The sequence below is a fragment of the Struthio camelus genome, chromosome 1, assembly GCF_040807025.1.
Source record: "Struthio camelus isolate bStrCam1 chromosome 1, bStrCam1.hap1, whole genome shotgun sequence".
NCBI classification, from domain to species: Eukaryota; Metazoa; Chordata; class Aves; order Struthioniformes; family Struthionidae; genus Struthio; species Struthio camelus.
In genome coordinates, this window is record NC_090942.1 from 54,228,509 (window position 1) to 54,252,670 (window position 24,162).

The 24,162-nt window shown below is 40.6% G+C and overlaps 1 protein-coding gene across 8 annotated transcripts in view; it reads left to right on the forward strand.

Annotated features, from left to right (window-relative positions):
- Nucleotides 1-24,162, forward strand: part of ANO4 (anoctamin 4) — a 228,358-nt gene that overhangs the window by 80,421 nt on the left and 123,775 nt on the right. For 4 of the 8 annotated variants that reach the window (XM_068938779.1, XM_068938789.1, XM_068938844.1 and 1 more), the window contains one exon: nucleotides 10,253-10,459. In XM_068938779.1, the coding sequence (XP_068794880.1) occupies nucleotides 10,253-10,459 (207 nt within the window). Of the gene's footprint in view, nucleotides 1-10,252; nucleotides 10,460-24,162 lie in introns of those variants that run through there. The other 4 variants (XM_068938826.1, XM_068938808.1, XM_068938799.1 and 1 more) reach the window with 1 other exon arrangement.

A 24,162-nucleotide genomic window follows, 5' to 3' on the forward strand; every position in this document is an offset into this window, starting at 1 on the left:
GGATAAAATGAGACTTGTGATATTTAAAGTATAGCGATTGACATTCAGACAGTGTATTAAGACAAGAAAAATTTTCTGCTTTAAAAGTCTGTCTATCCTCAAAATGTATTTGCATGGTTAGGGCTTCAGTTCATTCTCTGGTCAGTAAAAAAGCATCTGGGACTTAACTTTGTTTCACTGGGCATTGCAGTTTGCCCTGATGTTTGTACTACATAGAATGTAGTATCAAGAACGTCCTTCATTTTGGAAAATCAGAGCAATAACTGGTTGTTTGTTTATAAAAGGCACAATTTTCAGTACAGTGCTTCACACAAGTAAAGTTTTAAATGGTCTCATTATTTTGAATATTTTTGGCAAGTAAATGCTGTATGTGTATAGTAAAATGAGTAAGATGAGTTACTGCATAGTTTCCAAATCATTAAATGCTACTTAAGAATGCAGATCCAATCTTCCAGTTTTTTAGAAAAGAGATATTGCCCAAAACAAAGAAGTGTTGCCACAGAATGTTATTTATTGTGATGGAAACAGAGGTATGAACCAATTATTTTCTGTATGAACCTACATTCATTATAATGCAAGTCTATTCCACTTGTTTATAGACAGGATATATTAAAAGCCAGATCATCCAATCCACAGAAATCCTGATATTCTTACAATTTTTTTCTCCTCTGAATCTCTTTTGAGCACGTTCTGGTTACTTCTGGACAGTTGAAATATTTCATTTTGGTTGGACTTCTTGTTTTCACTGTATTTCATTTTATTATTTTGATGTATTTTGCTTTCTGGTTTTAATTTTTGTGTTTTGAAATTACTTCTTACTGTTTGTGTATTACAGTAACATTAATTGATGATTGGTTTTCCAGATGGCATTTCAGTAATTGATGTGATAATTGTTTTTTGGCTTACTCAGAGGCAATCAGTATTCTAATTGATAATTTGTATTCTATTTGATACGTTATATTGCATTTTGCAAAGTGACAAGTCATTCCAAAATGAAAAGCCAGAATATTCTGGTCCAGATAAGGTCAGATTTATTTTGCTGACAAAATTGTGTTGACAGCAACTCTTGACTTTGGAAGGTTCTTTTCTTAACAAGACCTTTCTCTGATAGAGAAACATTCCACTGAAAATTCTTTATCTGCCCTAGTTATTGGCGTCTGTTGTGACCATCAGATTTTAGGGCAGGGTATTTTTTCTTACTGCTGTTGCCATATTAGAGTAAGCAAAGGAACTTTTTTCAAAAATTTTTTTTTAATGCCCCTTCAGAATGAATGCCGTTCTAATAAGATTAAAAATACAGTTGCAACGATGGAGTAAATTGAATTAGATACTAAAACAAACAAAAAAATCCAGAGTACAGTAACAAAGGCAGTAACAATGAAAATGCAGGCAACCCCAGTAAGAATTCAGTCAGCTGGAATGGTGACAAATGACACTGATTGCAGCATGCTGGGAGAACTGAAGCGGGGCGTATTTTGCACAAAAATTGTTAGGCATTTATCTTAACAGCCTGGAAAAAGTAGCAGCATATATACACTAGACATTGTATTTCCTTTTTGTGAACAGGAACTAAATAGTGAATTGTTAGGCAGAACTAAAAATACAAGACTTACAAATCCATCAAACATCTGGGCATCTTGGGAAAAAAAGTTCCATTTATTCAGTTGGGCTCATGAGATTTGCCTAGGCAGCACCTTGCAGTTGGCACCGCAGTCCTGAAGCTGTTCAGCTGGTGGAAGCAGTTTAGCTCCAGGGACATGGAGCTGCTCAGCACAGCGGCTGCATGCACCACTGTGGGCACTTACGCGTGCTCACATCCACTAAGGAGGAGCCCCGCAATCACTTGGAAGCGTAAGCTAAAAAATAGATCCTTCCTGCAAGCTGTCTGCTGCTTATCCACAACCACTACCACCAATTAAACAGCAACAAAAAAGAGATTTACACTCACTCAGCTAATCTTTTCTCTTCATTTATGCCTGAGTGGCTGAAACAAGTGTTTCTTCTGCCTGCCATGCAGATCATTAAGGGACTATTATGACTCTCTCTGAGACATCTTCGTAACCTCAGGTTGTTTTTCTGCACCACTGTAAGCACTATGGGAATTATTAAATCATGCTCCCTTATCACAGTTGAATGCTAGGTTATCATAATTGAATCAACTACTTCTGGGCGGTAAAAATCATCCTTTGTTGGTGGGCCCAAGATAAGCATACGGTTTTTACGATTTTTGTGCCGACAGAGATAAACAAACACTGAATCTGGATGTAGTTATACCACAGCTAATGTACCCACTCCTGTAAACCTGAGGAGAATAAGCCATTCTGGCCTAAGGCACGTTCACATGTCTAAAGCTGCGTCCCTGGAGGGCCTGGGTCTCTCTAACTGTTTGTTTCTAAATAAGCACAGAGAAAACTGCACAAAAGCAGTGTGTACGCAAGCCATTTCTGCATGCAGTCCTGGTTCTAGCTCAGACATGCCTTGGATCACAATTCAAAGTGCAGATCTTAATGCTTCCAGGGACTGGCAGGCACAGGATGATGATATCCCTCCTGTTGGAGGAGCATAATGGGAAAAAAAAAGGCAGTGACAGGTAACACGCCTTTGGGAAGATTTGTTTTGCTGATTTAGGGAGACTGTATGGTGATGCTTTTACAGAAATGATAAACATGAGACCTAGAAAGCAACTGAAGTGGAAAAAGATGCAACTTAGAAATGAGAGAAATAATGCAGTATTCTTTTCTGTAATCTTTGCTTGACATGGGGACCTAGAGCAGGTGGGTTAGGAAGGAGGTCCTCTGCTCCTGGATTCACTTGAAGAGTTGCCTTAAGAGCTGGCACATGAAGCAGGGAGGAACAGTCCATCTGCTGATACCTTGAGGCAAGTGATTTGCTGCCATACTGGAAGCAGTTTGCCTTTTGCACCCTCCAAACTCTACGGTGAGGCAACCATGAGCCTGAGTGTTCCTGGTGTTGGGATAGCATCTGCTCCTGTCCTCACAGCTAGCCATAGAGAAATGATGGGGGACAGCAGGGGCCTGTTTTGGGGTGAAGATAGCTTTACATTAGACACTTTTATGAAAACATCAAATTAGTTCTCTGTAGAGTCAAAAAAGAAAATTGAAAGGAATTATGAGGTGAAGAACAAAACCAGGAACGTCATTGTGCCACTGTAAGACCTTGGTGAAGTCACAGCCCAAATATCAGGTGACTTTCTGGTCCTCTTGACTAGGTGAACCTACAGGTCCACCATTCTTAAAAAAAAAAAAAAGATAGCGAACAGAGAAGGAACAGTGAGTGATCGAAAGTACTCAATGGCTTATTTGTGAGGAGCAGCAATGTAAACTGGATTTCCTCAGCTTAGGAGAAGAAACAACAGAGAGGATATATAATAGAGCTCTGCAGTATCATGAGTGGAATAAAGAGGTAAATGGGAAATAATTATTTGTGATCTCTCCCAATAAAAAAATTAGGCTGTGACGGGTTCCAAACAAAGAAAAGGAGCCTTTACAGGCTATGTTTTTAAGCTGTGCAGTTTCTTGCCATGGAAAATTGTATATGCTAAAAATTTATGTAAATTTAAAAACTGGATGGACAAATGGAAGGTTATTGAATTCAGATACTCTGCTTCCACTTTAAGGATTCCCTGAGCAACAACTTGTTGGAGGCTGGGAGAAAGCACTGGGAAAATACCAATGTATGTGACTTTCTCTTTCGTGTGTGTCTACTCTTGATCGCTGTCAGAGACAGGAGGCTGGGCTGGACGGACCTTTGTTCTCACCCACTGCAGCTTATAGTTATTACCTGAAAAAAAAAGTGGCGGGGCATGTGTGTGTGTCAATGATCCCCTTGTTCCTTGGCTCCTTAAGAAGTGTGAAGGATGGTGGGGTGAAATGAGACTCTCAGCCAGCTTGGAATAGTCCTCTGTGAACTAAACTCTAAGGAGCCGTAGGGTCTTTGGAGAATAAGTGGTAAGGATGCCTTAGAGAGGGAGAAATAGAGGGATTCTCTTCAAAAAAAAAAATCAATAGATTAACAGAATCTGCATGCTGAGCCAGGGTCAGATACAAATACCCTATATTGGCTGCATTAATTTTTGACAGAAAATAGAAGAAAACCTAACATTCAGGGAACAGTTTCTGAAGCTAGTATAGATCTTGAATATGCGGTCATTTATCCAAAAATTGACAAAAAGACTGTGTGAAGCTTCAAAAAGAGTGAACATACATAACTTGTCAAGATGCATGGTGCGTTCTTAAGGAGCTTTCTCTCCAGTCAGTCCAGTTGCAGGGAAGTGGACGATTCTGTAACCAGTAAATTTTCTCTTTGCTTATTTAAAATTTTTCTTTTTTCTTTTTTTTTTTAAATGGCTGATGTGATCAGCACTGTTACCTCATTTTCAAAATTATACTTGGAATAAAGTCTGTGTTTAGATGTAATTTTTATGAATCAGTTGTGTTACCAATGGCAAGGGACTGGATGCTTTTGCTGTGCTGATGCTGTGCTCTAATGTCATTTAGAGAAATGGTATTTAGAGTTGCTCAGAAATGATTTAATCTAATATGGGAATCCTAATGTGATTGAAACATTTCTCCCCAAGGTGTAGAAAAAAATAGCCATACCTCCTTGGATGTTTTTGCCTTCTGTGTAGGGCGTGGATGGAAAAAAAGGAATCTGGCTTTAAATTGTGCTTTGAGGCATGGGTACAAAGAGCAGCAGGTGAATTTTTCTCTCATGCTCATTCATTTCCACATAGCGTTCAGAGCAAGCAGAAGAGTCCATCGTGGCATGAAGCATAGCTGTCTGTGTGCTGAGTCTGAGATGAAGATGATTTTGCATGAGGAACTTTTCATGTTATTTGCCCTTTCTGAGCTCCCCCTTGTCAAGGGTGGCTTCAAAATGTGAAAAAGCTGAAGCTGTTAGCAGAGCATCATTGACTTTAGTGGGAGATGTGGCAATTTGCACAGGTTGAGGATAGGGTGCTTAGCTTTTTAAGGCAAATAAATTAGCCCACTTTCTCCCTACCTGGGTATAAAAGTCCAAAGGAACCAAATATATAATTTCCCCATTTATGCAGTGTTCCTCAAAGACTTATTTTTCTCTCTCTGTGCATGCTTCCAACATGCTTCCTTATCGCCGTGCTTATCTGGGCCTTGATGACTGCAGATTTCCCAGAGCTGCCTTACTTCTTGTGGCCCCTCACAAACTGCAGCTGAGACCTTCCTCACTCCTTGCCCTGTGCTCCCCTGCACTTGCTCTGCTCTTAAAGGGGCGCTGAAGAAAACATCCAACTCAGTCTGCTCTTAATGCCTCCACATACTGCCAAGGCAGAATAAAAGAAGCCACATGAACAGAAAGAGCCCAGGTTATTTCTCTCTATGAGCACTGATACTGAGATATTACCAAACCCAATGGACTTATTGCACCTGTCAGCAGCAGTCTGATATCCCAGAGAAGTTCTACAGAGCAGGTCGGGGCACTTGAGACTAATTAAGCGCTGTTCGCCAATGGATTGTTTATACAGCTTTGTAAACTCTGCATTGCATGCTGATTGCTTATTCATGTCCCTATTATCTCTGGCTGGAGAAAGACACCCAAGAAGGAACCTGTAAGAATACATCTGTCCCTCCAAGTGGTGCAGAGTGGTGCAGAGCTAGGGCTGATCCAAACCTGGCTGTGGGGCACCATCCCACGTGGAGAAGTGCTCTCAGTTTTGGCACAGTACAATCTGGATGCAGTGCCTTTCCAGCAACAGTTTTTGTGCTAGAACTATCTCCAGTGGTACTGGCGTTACTGCGCTATGCTCAGGAAAACAGCCTGCGACCCAGCTGGATGAGGCCCTGGCAGGAGCCTGTTGGATGCAGGCATTGCTCTGTGCAGAGGTGTGCGGTGCACGGTGCCAGTTACCCAGGGCTGAGATGTGAGCAAAGCAGATGCCCTGTCAGATGCCTTGGCAGAGCGATTGAAGAGCAGCACAGGATGTGGTTGTTCATCACTGTAGTATCTGAAGAGCTGACAAAACAAACATTACTATCACACAAAATTTTGCATGCAAATTCTAAGCCATAGGCACACTGTGGCATTTTCTACTCTTATTAATTTCTCCTTCCTTTTTCTTCTTTATGTTTGATTGTTATTGCTTTCTGACTTTAAAGTACTTTAGCACTCCACTTTTAATGTTCTTATATGCAGGCTTTATTTTGAAGCGTTATAAATTCTGTAGTATCATACACCACATCATACTACCACTTCATAGGAGGTAAAATATGCTTAACATAAAAGAAATGCCGCTGTGAAAAAATTTCCAATATAAAAACATAGCTGGGAGCAATGAGAATTAGCCAGGAGCAGGATGAAGGCTGAATATCCCTGCTGGGAAACTGCACAGTTGAGAGGGATTTGTAGGAAGGGAGTGAAGGTGCTTCTCTTACATGAACCTGCAAGCTCAAACAGTGACATCAGAGAATGAAAGGGCAGAAGAGCAGCTCCTCAGGGAGACAAGAAGCTTATATGAGGAAGAGGATAGAAATGTGGGTAAGGAGGGGAAAGGCACGTGAAAATTTGCAAATACAGAGAAGGAATTTCGCTGCGAAAAAGGAGAAGGAAAGTGACCCCTACAATTCCTGAAGGCTCAAATCTTGTCCAGCTTCAAACTGCTACTTCCTGCTCTTCTATACTTTGTTTGCAGCCAGCCAGATGCAGCTAACTGCTTGCAGCTATCTGGCTGCATGCCAACACGTTTCAGAGCCCTGTCCAGAAGCTAGTCCTCCTAAATGAGCAGTCAGCCGTGGCTACCGGCCAACACGTAAGCCTTTCACCCGCCTGTGCGCTGCTGCCCCAGGTTGAACTGCTGCTGATGGTCCATGTTGTGGGCTGTTAAGCCACGGGGAGAGGCAGGAGAGCCTCCTGGTTTATGTATCTGCAATAGGGTCTGCCAGAGCACGCCAGGGCACTCGTGCCCAACTGCCCAGCCTGCTAAGCCCACGTGCAAATGCCCATGCTGCAGGGATGGGCGCAGTGGGGGCCACATCACCAGATGTGCAACGGCGCAGGGATTTTGATGGTCAGTATCTGCCAGTACCAAGGCTGAAGGCAGAGCTAAAACTCCACCAAACCGAGCTAACTGAGGAACCAGTCCGCAGTATACTGTTGGACCACCTGTTTGTCTTTCTGGAAATCTTGTGTGGGTATTGTCACATTGCGAAAAGTTTGAGATGTCAACTTTAACATCTACTCTTCAAAGATCTATGCACCATTTTTCCCATTTCTGACCCACAAACCCCAGTGGGGGTTATTTGCAGTAAGAATTGGGGGAGTTTACTCTACAGTCTGCTTAGCACCGATTGTTTACCAAGTTTTCATCTCCCATAACCTACATGCACTATTCTTAAAAACATCTCTATCTCCCATCCTCCCATTCCTCCTGCCTTTGTCTCTGCTTTTGTGCATGTTATCTGAGGATGTGTTTTCAAGAGCCAGAGCTTCTTTTAAAAGGACTTTTGCCCACAAGAAGACAAGGTAATACCTCAGCTTACTGCAATATCACCATCTTCCATTTTTAAAGATATTTGCTTCTAGTTTAACAAAAGAAAAGTATAGAGAAAAGCAAGATTTAAGCTCTGTCTGGAAAAAGCTGAAATGCAGATTAAACAAGGACACTTCCATCTTTGTCTTATGCCTAGTTCTCAGGTAAATACAAATTTACCTATCCTGTACAAGAGAATGTCTTATGAGGACAGATTAACTGCAGTAGCAAATCAGGAGAGTGTAGTAAATTCCAGATTATATTAAATATATTGGTATCTTATCTGTAGTGTAAACTGTGGTAATTTTTGTACACTTTTAAGTTTTAAATATGTCCAAGGAACAATCTGTAAAATTTCCAGTAAGTCTGGCACATTCTTCCTCATATAGTTCAGTGTTATCATTTTATAATACATTCAGTGGAAGAAATAAAATGTTGCACATAATCAGAGTCGAATTGTAGACTGAACATCGTGTTGGATGCAGTTAATCTGCAAACGTTGCAGTCCTTGCAAAAATGATCTGGCTGCAGTATCCTTTATTTTGATGACTGAAGAAAAAAGTGCTGCGCAAATAGTTTAGGAAGCTGAGTCACAGCTGCACAACAGTTTATAGGCTCTGCTTTGGGAAAGTGAAGAAGCAATTTACTTGAACCTCAGAGAAACGTAGCAGTCACTTTGTGTTTGGAATTGGCTCCTAAAATAGATCACTCATTTCATAATCCAATAAAAGTACAGCCTTATTGAGATCCAACCAATAATTATGTGCCAGTGCCAGGTTTTACGTTTCGTGTTGGTGGAATATATATCCTGACTCCATTGTAAACTTCAGAGAGATGTTTGTTTTAAATGATACAACACCCAATAGTGATGCTAAAAAGAAACAGTTGTGATTAATTTTATAATACCTTAGAGATAATAGTACAGGCTTCGGTGCATCATGAACTTCCGGTGACTGCACGAGAAATAAAGAACTCATTTTACAGGTGGAGCTCAGCTCCTCACCGGCTGAAGCCCCTTATGGTTGAGCACTTTATTCAAAGAAATGCGTTGTCCGGGCATGCTCGTCATTATTCTGCTCATGCAGATTGTTATGCTGCCTTTCACAAGATGAATCAACTGAATGAGGTGACTGGGATTCAGTTTCTGTATTAACGAAGATGTGATTTCAACAGTCCTTAGAAGTAGCCAGCAGTTTCATTAGCCCTATAACTGGGAGCGTGCTCTTCCGATTATGCTTCCTGCAGATCAGCTCTGATGAAGTGCTGCAAAATCAGGCAGAGAGAGTGCAGCTTCAATCCAGAATGAGCAAAACCATTGCAGAAGACAATTCTGCACAGCCTTTTTTTTTTTTCCATGTGTGCACCCCTGATGTTTTCACCATTTGCCTACAGAAGTGGTGGCTCTCTTTCCCTTAGTGATATGTTATGTACCAAAGCGTACTAAGATGTCAAAGTTTCAGAACCTCTTCCCTGACTTGGAGGCTCATGTTGTGTTGATTTTCAGTGGGACTGGAAGACTACAGTCATTAAAGCATTCTTGAACGTTTCAGTGGGGAAGTCCTTTTGCAAAAATGGACACTCTGTTCAGTGATGTGTAATGACTGTGGGTAACTGCTCTTTACAGTTTATGTGCTTACAATATGTACATTCCTAATTTTTTGAGTGAGCTATTCCCATTTGCTTCTCAGTTTTCCCATTGATATCTGGTTAGTTTTTTTAAATTTGTTTTTAAAGCAAAGAGTGGCTGCTGATGAAAGAGGCAGGACTCACAATTAATCTAAGCGTAAAACAGTATCACAGAATTTCAGTGATATTCAGAATATTCAGCTCTTTGTTGCCCAAAAAGATGGTCTAATGGTTTTCACTAGAGTATACTGATGAAGTTGGAACAGTCGTGTTAATGTTAACATAAGGAAATCAGAATCAATGTTTTGTACTGTAAATTCAGCATTTCTCTCTAAGAACGTACCATGGACATACAGGAAATTTCAACCTTGCTTTTTTTCTGCAGAAAAGTAAAGACCGTTTTCATAACAGACAACAATTTCTACTTAAAAACTAGCTATGTTGTGAGAGATAAATTTGAGAATTAGTTTGATGCAAAAGAATATTTCAAGTGTTGACCTGAGAGAGAAAAGGAAAGCCAAAGTTTTACAGGACTAGTGAAAGTGGAATTATTTTTCAAGCCTAAGGTTATGCTATTTTTGCTTGTAGCTTTACTGTTTTCCTAAAAACAGACATTTATTTTTACCTTAAAAGCTAGTCTCTCTGAAGTGTAGCGTCTTTTCTATATGATGGGATTTGATGATACTTGTGAATGATCAAAAGAAAAAAATCCGTTATTGCCAGGTTTTAGTCCATCAATCACAAAACTGTCGTTTAATACAGTCTGTGGTAGTTCCCTCATTAATATCATTCTGTGTGAGTTCTATGTGTATTTTTCTGTAGGAACGGAAGATAATTCTTCCTGGAGGCCAGTAAGGCACTAAACCAAGACTGTATATTAATTTAAATATCTATTAGTGTGGCTGGCTCTGATGTCTGCAGCACAGCAGCAGTAAAGATGTTCATGTTTTTCATTTTCATACAGAGTTCATGCTTTTATAGCTTTTTTTTTTTTTCCTTCAAGAAGGCTGTCACAGCTCCATTTTAAACCATGGCAATTTTTATATTTTAGCTATTCTATGCTGATCTCCTGTATCTAACAGTGCTAATTCTTATTCCCATCAGGTATAAGTTTATCTATTCATGGGGCTGAAAAGTGTGTACAAATCTGTCAGAGGAGAACTGCAGCAAGCTACCCAGTGTCACAGCGTCCGCCCGTGGTTGGACATCCTTCGCTCCCACGAGTCAGAAGGCCAATAAAAATGGAAGCCTCCTCTTCTGGATCTAGTATTTCAGCAGTCATTGGTGGAAAAGCAAAAACTCATCAGCCAGGTAACAGATTTGGCTTGACACCTTTTTCCGTTCTGTTTCTTGTGTGGTGTGCCATGGCGCTATGAAGCTGGTATCGAAAGCATCAGATCATGCTTCCATGGAGATCAATCTATTGGTCAACAGAGCTATAGATTGATGTTCGTTCTGCCTATGTTTGATATGTTTTGGACAGTTGTAGATTTCATTGGGAGAAGCAAGAGTTGGGACAGCTGGGCTTGGGAAATAAAAACATAAGTTTAGTCACTAAAAAGTAACACAATCTGCAGTGGTTTTCAAAATGCTAATATGGAGAGTGCTTTGGGCCACTGATTTTGAATACTGCTTCCTTTATACACATTCGATTTCAATAAACCTTGAGCTAATGGTAATACTCTGAAGGCCACCAGCATCACTATGAAACTCAAGAAATGACACTAACTTTGATTTTGAACGAAGAATGTGGCACAATTCAGGTGTAGATCAAAATCTTATTCCTAGAATGAAAACAAAAACTCTGGATCGGAAGGCAATTTTGCAATATGTATTAACTGGATAACACAACAAAAAACTTTTTAAAAGGAAGTCAGAATCTCCTGGGGACCATCAACTTCTAATTGGCATCATGAATTCATTCCTTGTTATGTTAATTGCTAAAGCTATTTTAGAAGTATCTTTTCTTATAACAGAGGAGAACACTTGTGCTGGCCACGTTCAGACTTTCTTCACAGTGAAAATTAAACTCCAGATTTCTTTCTGGGGTGGAGCACATTAAGGCTGCCCGTGAAAGCAGTTTTGTGGCTCCTGCAACAAAGGGTCACAGGATCTTCCAGGTTTGCTACCTTGGGAAGGACACGATGCACCCTGTACACAGCTGCTGGGGCGCTGCAGGGGCAGACCCCACTTGTGTGAGACAGACAAGTTCTACCTGCAAACCCTTATCATGCTTCTATCATTGCGCAGGTCTGGAAGCTCCTTGATTTTTGTAAAAGTTGAAGACTCAGATTACACGGTGTGGGTTGCTGTGCAGCTCTATTGCCATAGGTTTCACACACACAAACTATTCAGTCACCTAATCTTTGTCAACATGGATTAATTAAGAATTTATAGTGACTCACAACCGTATGATTTTGTTTATATCAGTTCCTCTGTTCACTTCTATTTTTTCACCTTCTTTTTTTTTTCTTTGAAGTAAAGAAATTACTACTAGAGCAACGTTGTTGTTGCTAAAAATACATAATCATGACTACAGCATGTTAACAGACTGATATAAAAAACTGCACCACGGTTTGTGAAATGAATCTCTTGAACATCCACAACAGGTAATACAAACAACGTTCATTGTGAGCTGATATACATTCTCCCTCCATTTGTTGGTAGATTTGGCTTCTGTTTTAATACTAAATGATATAAACAACATACATTGCCTTTTGATTGAGAAAAGGATCCCTTTTCAGACATATCACAGAGGTTTCCTAAAATGGAACCCATTAAAGATGCGCGAGTGACTTTGGATCGCGCTTCTCTGAGGAATTTAATTTTCAATACAGTCATATGAGATTAGTTTTGTTTGTCATATGCTGCTCTTCAGACAGTAACAGCATATATGACCTAGAGAGAGCATGCTTGCTGGCTTGGTTCAGAGACATTTAGTATCTTGAGCTTCACTGAAGTTAATAGGTGTTAATGATATTCAGAGCCTTAAAGTCTGCAGACTTTTATAAATACTTTGTATGATATGAGTTTTATCTTAGTCATGTCATTATTTCATGTGGTATTGGAATGAAATAATTTTTTTTATGCTTTAAGCCTGATTTTTCATTTTATATAGAGCTCTAAATTTGTCTCTGAGTCTGGATTAAGTTGCAGCTATTAGAGATGTATGGAAGTAGAGTCTAAAAAAAGATTATCCTCAGGTAATAATAGTAATATATTGCCCTTCCAAGAGAAATTTTCAATTTAAAACTGAAATCATATGTTATTCATTCTGATTCAGCGACAAATTAACAGTTGTTTGCTCCAACTTCATAGATAATTATCCAAATATACCTATTGACCAATGATGATAAGGCTGTATGTTAGAAATAGTTTGTTATTTAAAAATGAAGATGTTCTCACTTGCATTAGTTACCCAGGTAAAAGATCTTATACCAGCGTTTCCCAAGCTATCTTCCTGCTATTGCATACAGTAAATTCCCTGGGATTTTGTTCAGCCTGATTTTAAGTAGCACATACAATTTGGGTTCTTGCTTTCCTTGAGTGCTGTTATCAAAATCAAGCAGGTCTAATGATTGGAGAGGTTTACATTATATTCAGTCTGAAATTTCCTTTATCCAGTTAACAAATAGTCAGAAAATGAAGATATTCCAGCATAACAGATTGTACAGAAAAGTATTTTGAGGACTTGAAATGGCATTTCTAATTCTTATTAACCAAAGAGGTAGAACAATGGAAAGAAAAGTTCCTCGATAAAATGACAGAGTAATGAGTGAGTATATTTTTTCCCTTTGACAGTGTACCACTGCTCTTTTTTGCATATCACTTTGTTCCCCATGGCCAGTTTTCTTTTCTTTTTTTTTTTTTTCAGAATAACACCTTTTTATTATTTATCACTAATTCTGTTTTATTGACAACTGTTTTCTTTTAAGTTCATAGACAGCTACATTCTACTGAGGAAGAATTATAGATACTGTTCAGTGCTACTGCACTCCTTTTTAGCTTATTTCCCTATCAATTTTATTTGCTGCTGTTCGTAAGGTGCCTGAGGCCAATGACTTCTACTGTCACTCTGGGTGTCGTGAAAAGGGAAAGTGGCCAGTGAGCAGTAAACTGCTAGTAGTGTGCCTTTTTTTTTTTTTTTTTTTTGCAAAAAGCTATTTGTCCTGTGCAAACTTACAAAGAGGTACTGCTCAGCCACGAGCAGAACAGCAACTCCTGAGCTCTGATTTTAAACAGATCACGAGATATCGCATAACTGAAAGAAAACAAAACCAACGCATAGGTAAATGGAAAAAGGAGTGGAAAAAAACTGTTAACAGTGGCAATGTCATTGAAGACGTCTTGATGCTTACTCACTTGCCTGAGATAAGTTCCTCTGAGAAAGGAGAAAAGCAGAGACAAATCTCTCAGACAATAAATCTAAATGCAGTGATTTGGACATTGACTTATTAATGTAAATTAATGTAAATATTCATTCCTTCCAGAGTCATGGAAAGATGGTATTTTAATTTTGGGGATAACCTCCAATTATCATCTCCTAATTCTGGGAGCTGTTGTGGTATAATGTGGCTAAGGGGGTACTGAACTACAGAAGTTCAAAGTACATGGGGCAGACCTCGGGCTGGTGCAAATTGTCACAACTCCCCTGAGGATAGCTGAAGATTGATTTATCTGTATTGCACACAAGGAGGCTTATTTTGGAAGTGATGGTATCAGCATTTAGGTTATCTGTCAGAGCAGGGGGACCAAGTACTGAACAAGCCTAGAGGTTAAATTGTCTTCCCACTCTGTTCCCTCAGTGTCAGGATGAGGCAAATCTGGGGACAAAAAAAAATGCTTACCTCATTTCTGACTGCACTGCAGCTTTGTTAAGGAATAAGCAAGACTTGATTTCCGGTTTTCTGCCTGCCCTTTATATTGATATCGTATAGTCCAAATCAGGGCAACGTTATCTTACTTTTTCCTATTCGTGATGAATTCCTTTGTTCTCAGACTCTGAAGAACTTGTCAAATCTGATTTTTTTAGCAGTTCTTAAATTTGCTAGTTGTGGAGAAATTATCTTGCTCAGTACATCTAAGCAGCGGTAAAGTGAGTTCTTTATTTGCTCACCTGTCCTCTGGAAACTTCCTAGGTCTTTGCTAGTGCCAGGCTTGCTCACAATTCATACCCATGTTGTACTAACAGAGTTTCAAAAGTAACATTTTCTTTCTCTTTGCTTCCTGCAAAGGTCTCTGGGTAAACCTTAATACAGATATCTACCTGTGTTACTGTAACCTCTACCTGTATTACTGTAAAAAAAAAAGGTAACTATGTAGTATTACATAATACATTATATGTTACTGAAACTAACTACAAATTCCAGCATGTACCTAGGCACAGGCTGTGCTGTGTGACTTACAGATTTGAAGCAGTATTTGGTGTGTTCAGAACTTCTCTCAACATATCACACGTACTTTCTATTACCAGCTTCAAGTTGAAAAACATATAAGTCAGTGCAGGACTCTTCAATACATATTGAGCTGTATAATAGAAGGGTATATATGATAATGTAGATATGCCTCAATTATATAAATATCGGTATATATGCAATCTATACTTCCATAAAGAAGGATTCTCTTTGAAATCAGTTTACTTCAGAATTTAATAAATATGTGAAGAGACCTCAGTCCAGAAAATTCATAAAAACGTTCCAGAGATTTCTGCTTTCAGTAGTTTACTGTTCAAAAAAAATCTCCTTCAAAGCCAAAGAGCAGTGTATTTTGGAGTGGAGATTGCTTGCTACCTGAAATAACATAGGCATATCAATGGTATTTGAGAGTTTTGTGTTCAGTGACAAGGAAGCACCTGCTGAAATCACTGGCTTCTGGCATTCTGAGGGAAGTCCAGTGCAGTCATCGGCATTGAGTGAGAATCATTTTTGTCAGACTCTTGCCTTTTCCTGCAGATAGAACCTGATGGAGAAGTTGTAGAAGTTAAAGGGAGATGTATGTTGCCTTAGGCATGCTTTTCTTGATTTTAGGATGCTCTTTTTTATTTCTTACCGAACTGTGTAATTTTTCTTGATGCACGCAGTTTTGGGGCATGAAATAAGAAAGAAGAAGATAGTGGTGTAGGACAGCAGAACAACTGATTTAGGAGGTTGGAAAAAATACACAATTCTTGCAACTGTTGCAGTCAAAATTAAAGCAGAAAAGGAAATGTATGTTTAATGAGCTTAGTCACAACTTAATGAACTTTGAATCATCAAGGAAGCTAGAGCTGAGTGAGTTCTTCACAACTGATAATTTGCTGTGCAAAAGATATCCTTTTCTCTTCACAAAATGTCTGTGCACATGTTTGTCAGCACTCCGGATCATTCACATTTGGTTGCGAATGTTCTTCAGAAGATCTGTGTTAGTTAGATGTGATTTGTTGGTTAAATCACCTTCTCTTTTCTTTGTTGACTGGCAGGACTTTTGGCATGCATCTCTCATAGATTAGAAGAATAAATTCCTGTAAATTCTGCCAGAAAGCTCCATCATGCAAATATCCTTGACAGCAAATGCAAGCAGGATATGGGAACAGCTGATGTCAAATCACCTGAAAATTTGAGCTCATGCTGACAGAAGTGTTATTATCTCTACTTGTCTAACATTATTAGAGATGAATTCTTTTTTTCAATATGCCCTCTACTAGGTGTATATAGAAATTCCTCTCATGTGGAACAAAGCATGGAAAAATCAAGCAAATTTCAAAAAAATCTAACTTTCCCTTTGTTAAACTAATTTGCACATTGCATAAAATGTCTGTTTACAAGAAATGTCCATGTGCAGAACTATCTTGATTGATGGCAAAGAAAACATCCTGGATACCAACCCTTTCTCTTTATCTGCAGTCTGTGTTCAACACAAGGCAAGGTTTATGCACCAAACAAACTCCCTCAGCTGTACCTCAAGCCTGAGCTGGAAATACCTCCCTGCTGAACACAGGGATAGTTCATTCCCCTGAATATTTGTGCTTGGAAGCCTCTGCTGAAGCTCCTAACAGCGAGAACAGTTTGTGTCAGTTACAATGAGGAGCTTCTGTCATTGGGCTGAGTGACAGGTCGTTACATGGCGTTTAGGTGGTACTTTGAACTTAAGAGTTGAACTAGGTAGTGGATGACGCAGTGCCTGATATCTCTCACTTTGCTTAGTCTTTCAGCCCATTTCATTCCTCACTTTACTTTCCTAGGGCAAAGGCCACTTCTTTGAAAATTCCTGTTCCCATGTTAAGCTCTCCTAAAATGTTCATTCTAGCAATTTAGAGAACAGTTTTGCAACCAGCACATTCAAAAAAAGCTAGAGGATAAAACCTAGTTTTCAGTACTAACTTTCTTACGTAGCTTAAACTGATCTGATTTAGGCAGAAATTGCATCTGTCTGCATGTTTGTGCTGCACCTGATACAGAGATGCTGATCCTACCTGGGAACTGTGCATGCCCTCAATAAGAGCCTTCAAAAATAATATTAATAGTTTTAAATGATGTCTTTGAGGGTGTTCTACTTCTCTGGGGAGTATGTATTTTTAAACTCATCTCTTTTCAAAGACTATTTTTTTCCCCTTCCTACTTTGATCAGTCTCCTATTTGCTGTTATAAAATGATCTTTCATTCACTCTTGCAATCAATTATGTATGGCTATTTATCGAACCCCACGATGGGGCTCCTTTTCCGAGTTAAATTTGGGAGGCGGCCCGTCCGCCCACGTCAAAGCCAGTGAAGGTCATCTGGAGAACGAAGGCCACATCTGCGTCTAGATGGAAGTGCCGGATTTAGGGGCTTGGTACAGCCGATGGTACACTTGGCTGCCCGATTTTATGCCCCACAGATGTGCCAATCGCCACCAACGTCCCTCCAGCTCACAACCAGGGTAAAGCATAGACAGAGGTCCAGCGGTTCCGGAAGACTGAGCAGACTCACCGTCTATGTGAAGAATTTTACTCTGCTTTAGTGAACTAAAGGTTTATATCGGCAAGCCTGATCTACCGAGCTAGGTCAGGCGGTAGGCTGCCACCACTTGGTCCTGCTACCTCACGCGAGGCCAGAGGACCTCACAGGGCCCATGCCCTAAAGCAACGCCCGGGAGAGCGCAGACGCTGGCTCAGGAGGGAACCACTGGATAGGTCTCCCCTGGCCATCAAGCGCTCGCGTAGCCGACGGGGTAAGACAAGCAAAGCCGGACCCCGCTCATGCAGTCGGCAAGCCGTGTCACGTCCGGTAAGTTGTGGTTGACCTGTTCCCCGGGCAGGCCAGAGCCACGTCGGTGACGGTCGTCAGGACCGCCACCACGCCCGAATTATTATAATCGCCATTGGGCAATGGCGTTGAGGGGGGGCTGAGATGCGGGTTTGACTGCCAATTGGCCCCCCCTTTACTGCCGAAGCTCGAAAGGAGTCTTCGACAGGGCGAGGGCAACTAAAAGTCGCCACAATCACTGCTGGGACAGCTGTGCACTTGGTTCCCCCGTTAGGGGTATCCGGCGGGACCACGTGGAGGTGACACAGCCGATTCGAGCCCAGTTAGTAACTAAGAGAGTCATAGTTACTCCCGCCAGTAAAATCAGTACAGCTTACCCTCAGATTTTGTCTCTCGTAGCTGTTGTTAGTTACAGCATGTCCTCAGCTGGAGAAGGCTTGGCAGCTTCACTCTCTCTGCTTGTTCTGGATTGTTTCACCCTCAGAGAGTTTCCTTTCAAAAGGAAACGTGTATGAAGCAGGAGCAGGCAGCCAGATGTGTCTTAGCACCAAACACAGGGACTATTGCTGATCTCAAGGCAAGGTCATAATGCCATAAGACCAGCATATCATAATTGTCCTAAGAGAGCTGAAAATATTTTTTCTTGAGCTTTTTCTGAAGAAAATAGAGAATAGATATAAAATTTTGCAATGTTTCTGAGAAAGTAACGGCCTGCTTCATTTTAAAAAAATAGCTCATCATTCAGGAAGCAATCAGGCAGACCTTGAATAATCAGTCATTAGGTTCTTGTAATGCTTGACTGAAAAATGTGGCGTTTTCTTGGCTATATGGTTCTTACTTAAAGGGAGCTCAGTGCTACGTAAGCCTCTGTTTCTAATGTAAAATATGCTTCAGGTATTCTGCGGAAATCTTGCAGGTAGACTATTAAAAGATAGAACAGATTAGCTTCTGCTTTGGCAGAGATGTTTTTTATGATCAGAAGAGAGCTTTGACTGCAGCATGGATATACCATGTTATTTGTTTCCATGTCAGATTTGTTCCAGTTCAAAAGACAGCAAGCACTCCTTCCTAACCCCTAGTCCAGTGGTTCGTCCTGAAATCCCTAAGGCATGACCTTTTGTTATAACTCATAAAAAGATATTTCTGCTTGGCGTAGTAAATATGATATAAATAAGTGCACCTACATATCAGAACCTACAAAAAATTCCTAATGGTGCAGTGCACTCAGTCAGCAAGCCTAAAAAATTGTATAAAAATCAGCAGCATAGCTAACAGCAGAAATAAGGGTAGCAGTGAAGCAAAGGTGTCATCATTTTTGATTTGTTCCTTGTTCCAAAAGAGAAGCCCCTTTTGGACCTGCAGACTACTGCCCTTTGCTGTGCCTTCAGTAGCTGGACTTGGTCTTACCACCACTCACCTCTCTGTGGCAGCTTTTACAGCATGGAGCTGTGCTGCATCTCAGGAAAGCAGATGTTTTCTCTTTGCGCTTTGGATAACTCCACAGAAGCACAATATTTGCCAGTTATGTCCTTGGGATACACAGTACTGTGCCATCCTATGCATTAGAGGCTCCATGGACCAAAAAGATTTGCATTTTTTGAGATCTTCATGACTGATAACATTCAGGGTACTTAAAATAGAAAAGATGGGCAGGTAGCACTGCACTTTAATGCTTTATTTAGACCCTACCTTAGGAAAGCATCTAGCAGAGGAAAGGAATCTAGCACCTGTTAGATGAATGACACAAAGGAGTAACCTCAATTTGGATGAAACTGGAAGGTTTTTAAGGGTCATCAAAATTGCACATACTTCAAAGACACTTTGTGCTGCCAGAATGCCTGAAAATGGTACAAACTCATCAACAGACCCTTGTCATTCAGGCTGTGTCCTACCACTTGCTAAGGAGGAGTCCCTGCTTAGCACCAATTACTGAAAATAATTTCTTTGAACAGGCAACCTGTGTGAACAGTTCCAGAACTAGTCCATACATCTTAATCGAGAAGTGCTAAATTTCCCCTTGGCTACGCTTGGCAGTTATATTGGGTTGCAGGGCTTTATAAGAAAGGCCAAGCACACCAGTTTTAGGGAGGAGACTCCTGCTTGTGAGGTACTCTGGAAGGCAAAGTTGCAAATCTGAGAGAGAATGTTTTTACGAAATCAAAATATAAATAAGGTGATTGTAATAGAAGCACAGTGAAGAAAGGAAACCGCTCTTACAGCTATCTATACTTCAGACTAACTCCAGGAAGAGGTCTCCCTCTCTATTACTCAGCTATAGGACTGTCAGGGCATAGGACTCTTACCCAGCCTCATTGCCAGGGGCCCAGTTTTCATGCAGGCTTTTGCCTACGGTTTGCCTTTCCTGTGATTTTGGAGATAAATACCTACTTCTACACTAAACCTTCCCTGGGATTCTGTTCTCATGGACCCTCGTTTCTCCGTTACTTCACTTCTTCAGCTCTAGTCTGTAACTGAATCAAGATAGCTATCTTAACTTCTCCCTGGTTATGCCTCCACTCACAAAAACATCTGGTGGGCTAGGACCATATCCTGTCCATATGATAAACAAGGGCGGGGTTCACTGCTCCATGTTTAGTTTCTGTAGAGAGAAACATATTTTCATATGAATATGTTTTCCTATATATAAGTAAATATATATATGATCACACCCATATGTTAATAAGAATAATAGGAAAGGTCAGTATAATAGCTCTTGGCTGAGACTAGTTACTAAAGTAAGAAACACTTTGGGGTGACACTAAATTTCTGGGCTTCGTGATCCTCGTCTAGATGCTAGGAGCTACCATAGCGCTACAACTGAGTAACAGGCTTACTAGTTCGTCAAGCCTGAACTGTGTCAAAAGCAAGCACGTAAATGGGTGAGGGAGGAATGCAATGGCTACTGTTGAGCTCAGAAGTGGCAATGACCGTAAGAGCAGCAGACAGATTTGTGGAGGAAAGGGTCATTGATAGCCATTAATCATGGTGGTCTAGATGAAACCTTCCACTCCAGAAGTCTCTAAGAAAGGACAGGTTGGGGATAGGCTAGGTGTGCTTACCCTCCTCTCATTCCTTTTGCCTATGTACCTGCTGTCAGAAACAGAATCCTGGGCTAGATGGACCTCTGCCCTGATATTCTGCATCTAGGATAACCATTTTCCCATTCCTGTGCTATATTCCCATTCCTCAGTGGTCTCAGCTGATGCTCCTGGAATAGTTTAGCTTCTGGCATTTTCTGCAGGATGTGTTCAGACTTTGAAGGCAGTAATAGGTTCTGTTATAATGTTAATCTGTATAATTGGTTGTTACATTAAAATCCTCCTGAAAGAGCAGTCTGGTATCTTGTAAAAGCTATCTTGATATTCCATGTGATAATAAAGTCATTCTTTGGTGCTCTGAAGTTATGTGTTAGGTCGTGCCTCTTATGCCCATGCAGCCAGCTTTTTTGCTTCTCTCATCAGTAAACTGCTAACTTTAAACCTGGGCAAGCTTTTTGCAATAAACAGTTTATTCAGCAAATGTTCTCTCCCCCTCCTCTTCCCAGATCATCTGCTGATCACTTCTAACATTGTTAAAGGTAAATGGTAACTGGAGAGGTTTATCATTCACAAGTAGTTAGATTTTTCAAACATAGACAAATGTTTGAACATATGTGATAGTGATCTTTGGTAATTATATTTTTATATTGCACTCACAGTGTAAGAAGAAAGAGGTAAAACAAGCACAATCAGTGCTACTGTCATTTTTATATAAATAAGAGTAACAGGAAATGAGCTGAATTGTTCAGTCCACGTAGATCTCAGACTTCTTTCTAGATTCTCGTTTGTGACATACATCTGTACAGAAGCATCTCTGCTTGGCTATGCACTACAGCTTTGTGCCATTTGCAGACTGTCTCCTGTGGATTCCTATCCCAGGCACTGTGGCACCTAAAAAGACCTTTGTTCTCAGGAGGTGAGCCCACGCTTAGATGCCTTATCTCTTTGTGTTATCAGTGAAGTGCTTTTAGAGGGTAATTCAGATGTGAGACTCTGCTCCTCCGCTGATTGTTTAAGGTCTGTACAAAGGTCCTGGATCTAAGGATTCAGGAACTTGGACATATTGGCCGTAGAATTATGTGACACACTGTTCTTGGGGGTTCTGTGCAGATATTTGGGTCCTTACAACTTTCCAAACAGTTGCTTTGCCTGAGCATAGATGGGAAATGAAGAAGGAAGAAGAGTAGTGTCCTTCTGCACAGTGGTCCAGTGGTTTGATCCAATGGTCCATTTGTCCATGCGGGAGACCTGGAGTCTCAGCTCTCCTCAGCTGTAGTCCCACTGCTTAGGAGATTGCTGTTATCACCAGGAGAGAGGCAGGTGTTGGGTTTGTCTGTTCCCGTGCCCACAGTTCCTGCTGGGCAGTGGTAGAATTCAAAATGCAAGAATTGAGAGCCAGGAGGACCCTGTCTCTATAGCCTGGTGTTCAGGTTACTTCATCAGGAGGGGAGACTTTTAGGAAAGAGGTATTCATCCACTTTGTCTATGGCTATCCATGGAAAAGGCATACGCAGTACTCCAGAGAGTGAGAGACACCAAATTTTAGGACACCCTGCTTCCCTAGAGTTAATTGGCTGTGTGGACTTCTCTGCATCCTATGCTAGCCAGAGTGTAAATGTAGGGGAGAATGGGCACCAAAAATCTTAAGAATGCCTTAGGCTGAGATAATTTAGTAATATTATGTGTTTAGAAATCTCCTCCTCTACTGCTGCTTCTGGAAGATAAGAAAAGAGTTTGTATTAACATACTTAACATATGTTATACCTTACAGTGTATTTCAAAACAAAGGGAAGCTTTTTTAAAATTATCTTTCAAAAATAATTCCAATATGGTTGTTACAACGCTCTTGATATGGCCATGCCCAGAAAGCCAGCTGTAACGTAGGTTCTTCAGGCTAAACAAAATGATTTGTGTTTGGCATTTCTTTTTTTTCTTGATGTCCATTGGACTTTCCTATGGAAAATAAAGTAGCCCTATGTATTTATTCCAATTGCTTTTAAAGCATTGTTAAAATTAACAACCTTTTTTTTTTCACAGAGCTCTGTCATTTTTGCTGCAGACATGTTATTTAATCCATAATTAGTGAGAAAAACATTAAGAGAAATTATCTTCTCTGCATAATGGAAGATTTGTTTATCTCTTCTAAACAGTGCCAGAGTATATACTCTGTAAGGTAATCGATAAACCAGTTAAGACTATCAAAAGTTATATCCAAGTGCCTAAGTATTTATGGACATATATGGCAGTCTACCAGGTCAGAGGTTCTTCAAAGGTCTGCAAATATTTCCTTTGGGTACACAATTTTGTTTGTCATGGAAATACATTGTCTGTTAATACTGTTATGATAGAATACTTTAACTTAAATCAAAAGACTCTAAAGACCTCTCTTTCAATGTGTATTGTCACCTATTATTTATAATTCTTACAGAACTGTGGGTGTGCCTTGTAGATAGATGGAGGGCAGATCCTGTGACCTACATGTGTAAAAATTAGTACCTCAAATTAGGGAAAACTGCATAAACAGCTTAATAGCCCTTTAAAATGCTCCTAGTTTGTCACTGCAACTACATGTGTGCTGGCACTGCCACACAGAAACCACTGCAGATGTGGCAGGCAGCTGCTCTTACCCTGACATCTTGCACTGCCTTAAATATACAGATAGATCAACAAGTTCACTTCTGCTAGAAAGAGAGAATTAAACACGTCTTTTTCTGTCCTTCTCCCCACCGCCACCTGCAAGAGGAACTCAAGACTAGAAACAAGCATCAAAATGAAAGATAAGGGGAACTTAACCCCCTTTGTAGAAACCTGAAATCTTGTTCCAGGAAGAAGCCAAGTGCTGGGCTGGGGGGCCAAAGAGCTGCTGGGAGAAAACAGAGCCGCCTTCTTCTGTGAGAAGAAGAGGCAACTTGTGGCAGGACACAGGACATGTCACCGTTTCCACCCCACGCACCGAGAAGATACCGGTGAAAGAAGACATGCAGCCTTTTGCTCTGACACGCAGCCTTTTGCTCTGACTTCAGTGAGGCTTTTGGTGGGAAGCCCTGCAGGTTTAAGGGAGCTGCCCTCTTGCGTGGGTATATTTGCACCTGCCTCGCTGGCGCGCGCGGTGGCTCAGCTGGAAGCAAGGCCTCAGGAGCGAGGGGGTTGTCACGTGAGGAGCGAGGTCTGCAGGAGGGGATGGGAGCACGGCTCGCCAGCAGCACTGCCCTGCAGTCTGTATCTGATAGAGGATTTCATATGGAAAAAAAAATCTGAAATTCTCTTTGAGCAATGTAGCGAAAGCAACTCCCTTTTGAAAGACTTCTCGTGAAAAACACTAGTCTTCCGCCTAGCGACACGGAATTAGCTCTCTCTGAGCTGCTCCTCCTAGGCCAGCACAGTGCCAATCTTCTCTTGCTCACAAGACACGTTTATATTTGTGTACAGATGTGTGTATATACACATATATATCTATATATATAGTCTCTGACTCAGAGAAGAGCTTCTTCTTTCTGAGGCAGTGATTGAACCAATATGTTCATCATTCAGCTATTTGAGGTGTGTTTTCTGTTACAGGCGTGGGGTGCCTGGGGTGCTGGGAAGACCCACTGTGAAGAACGTTTTAATTCCTATCATAGAAAATATAATGCTGGAATCAAGATCAGTAAAGCTATCGATTTCATGTGTGTGCAGCTCTGACTGAAATGTCTAGATAGTTTAAACAATTTCCGTTTCAAATGGAAGAGAGAAATTGGTAGAAGACATACCTGCA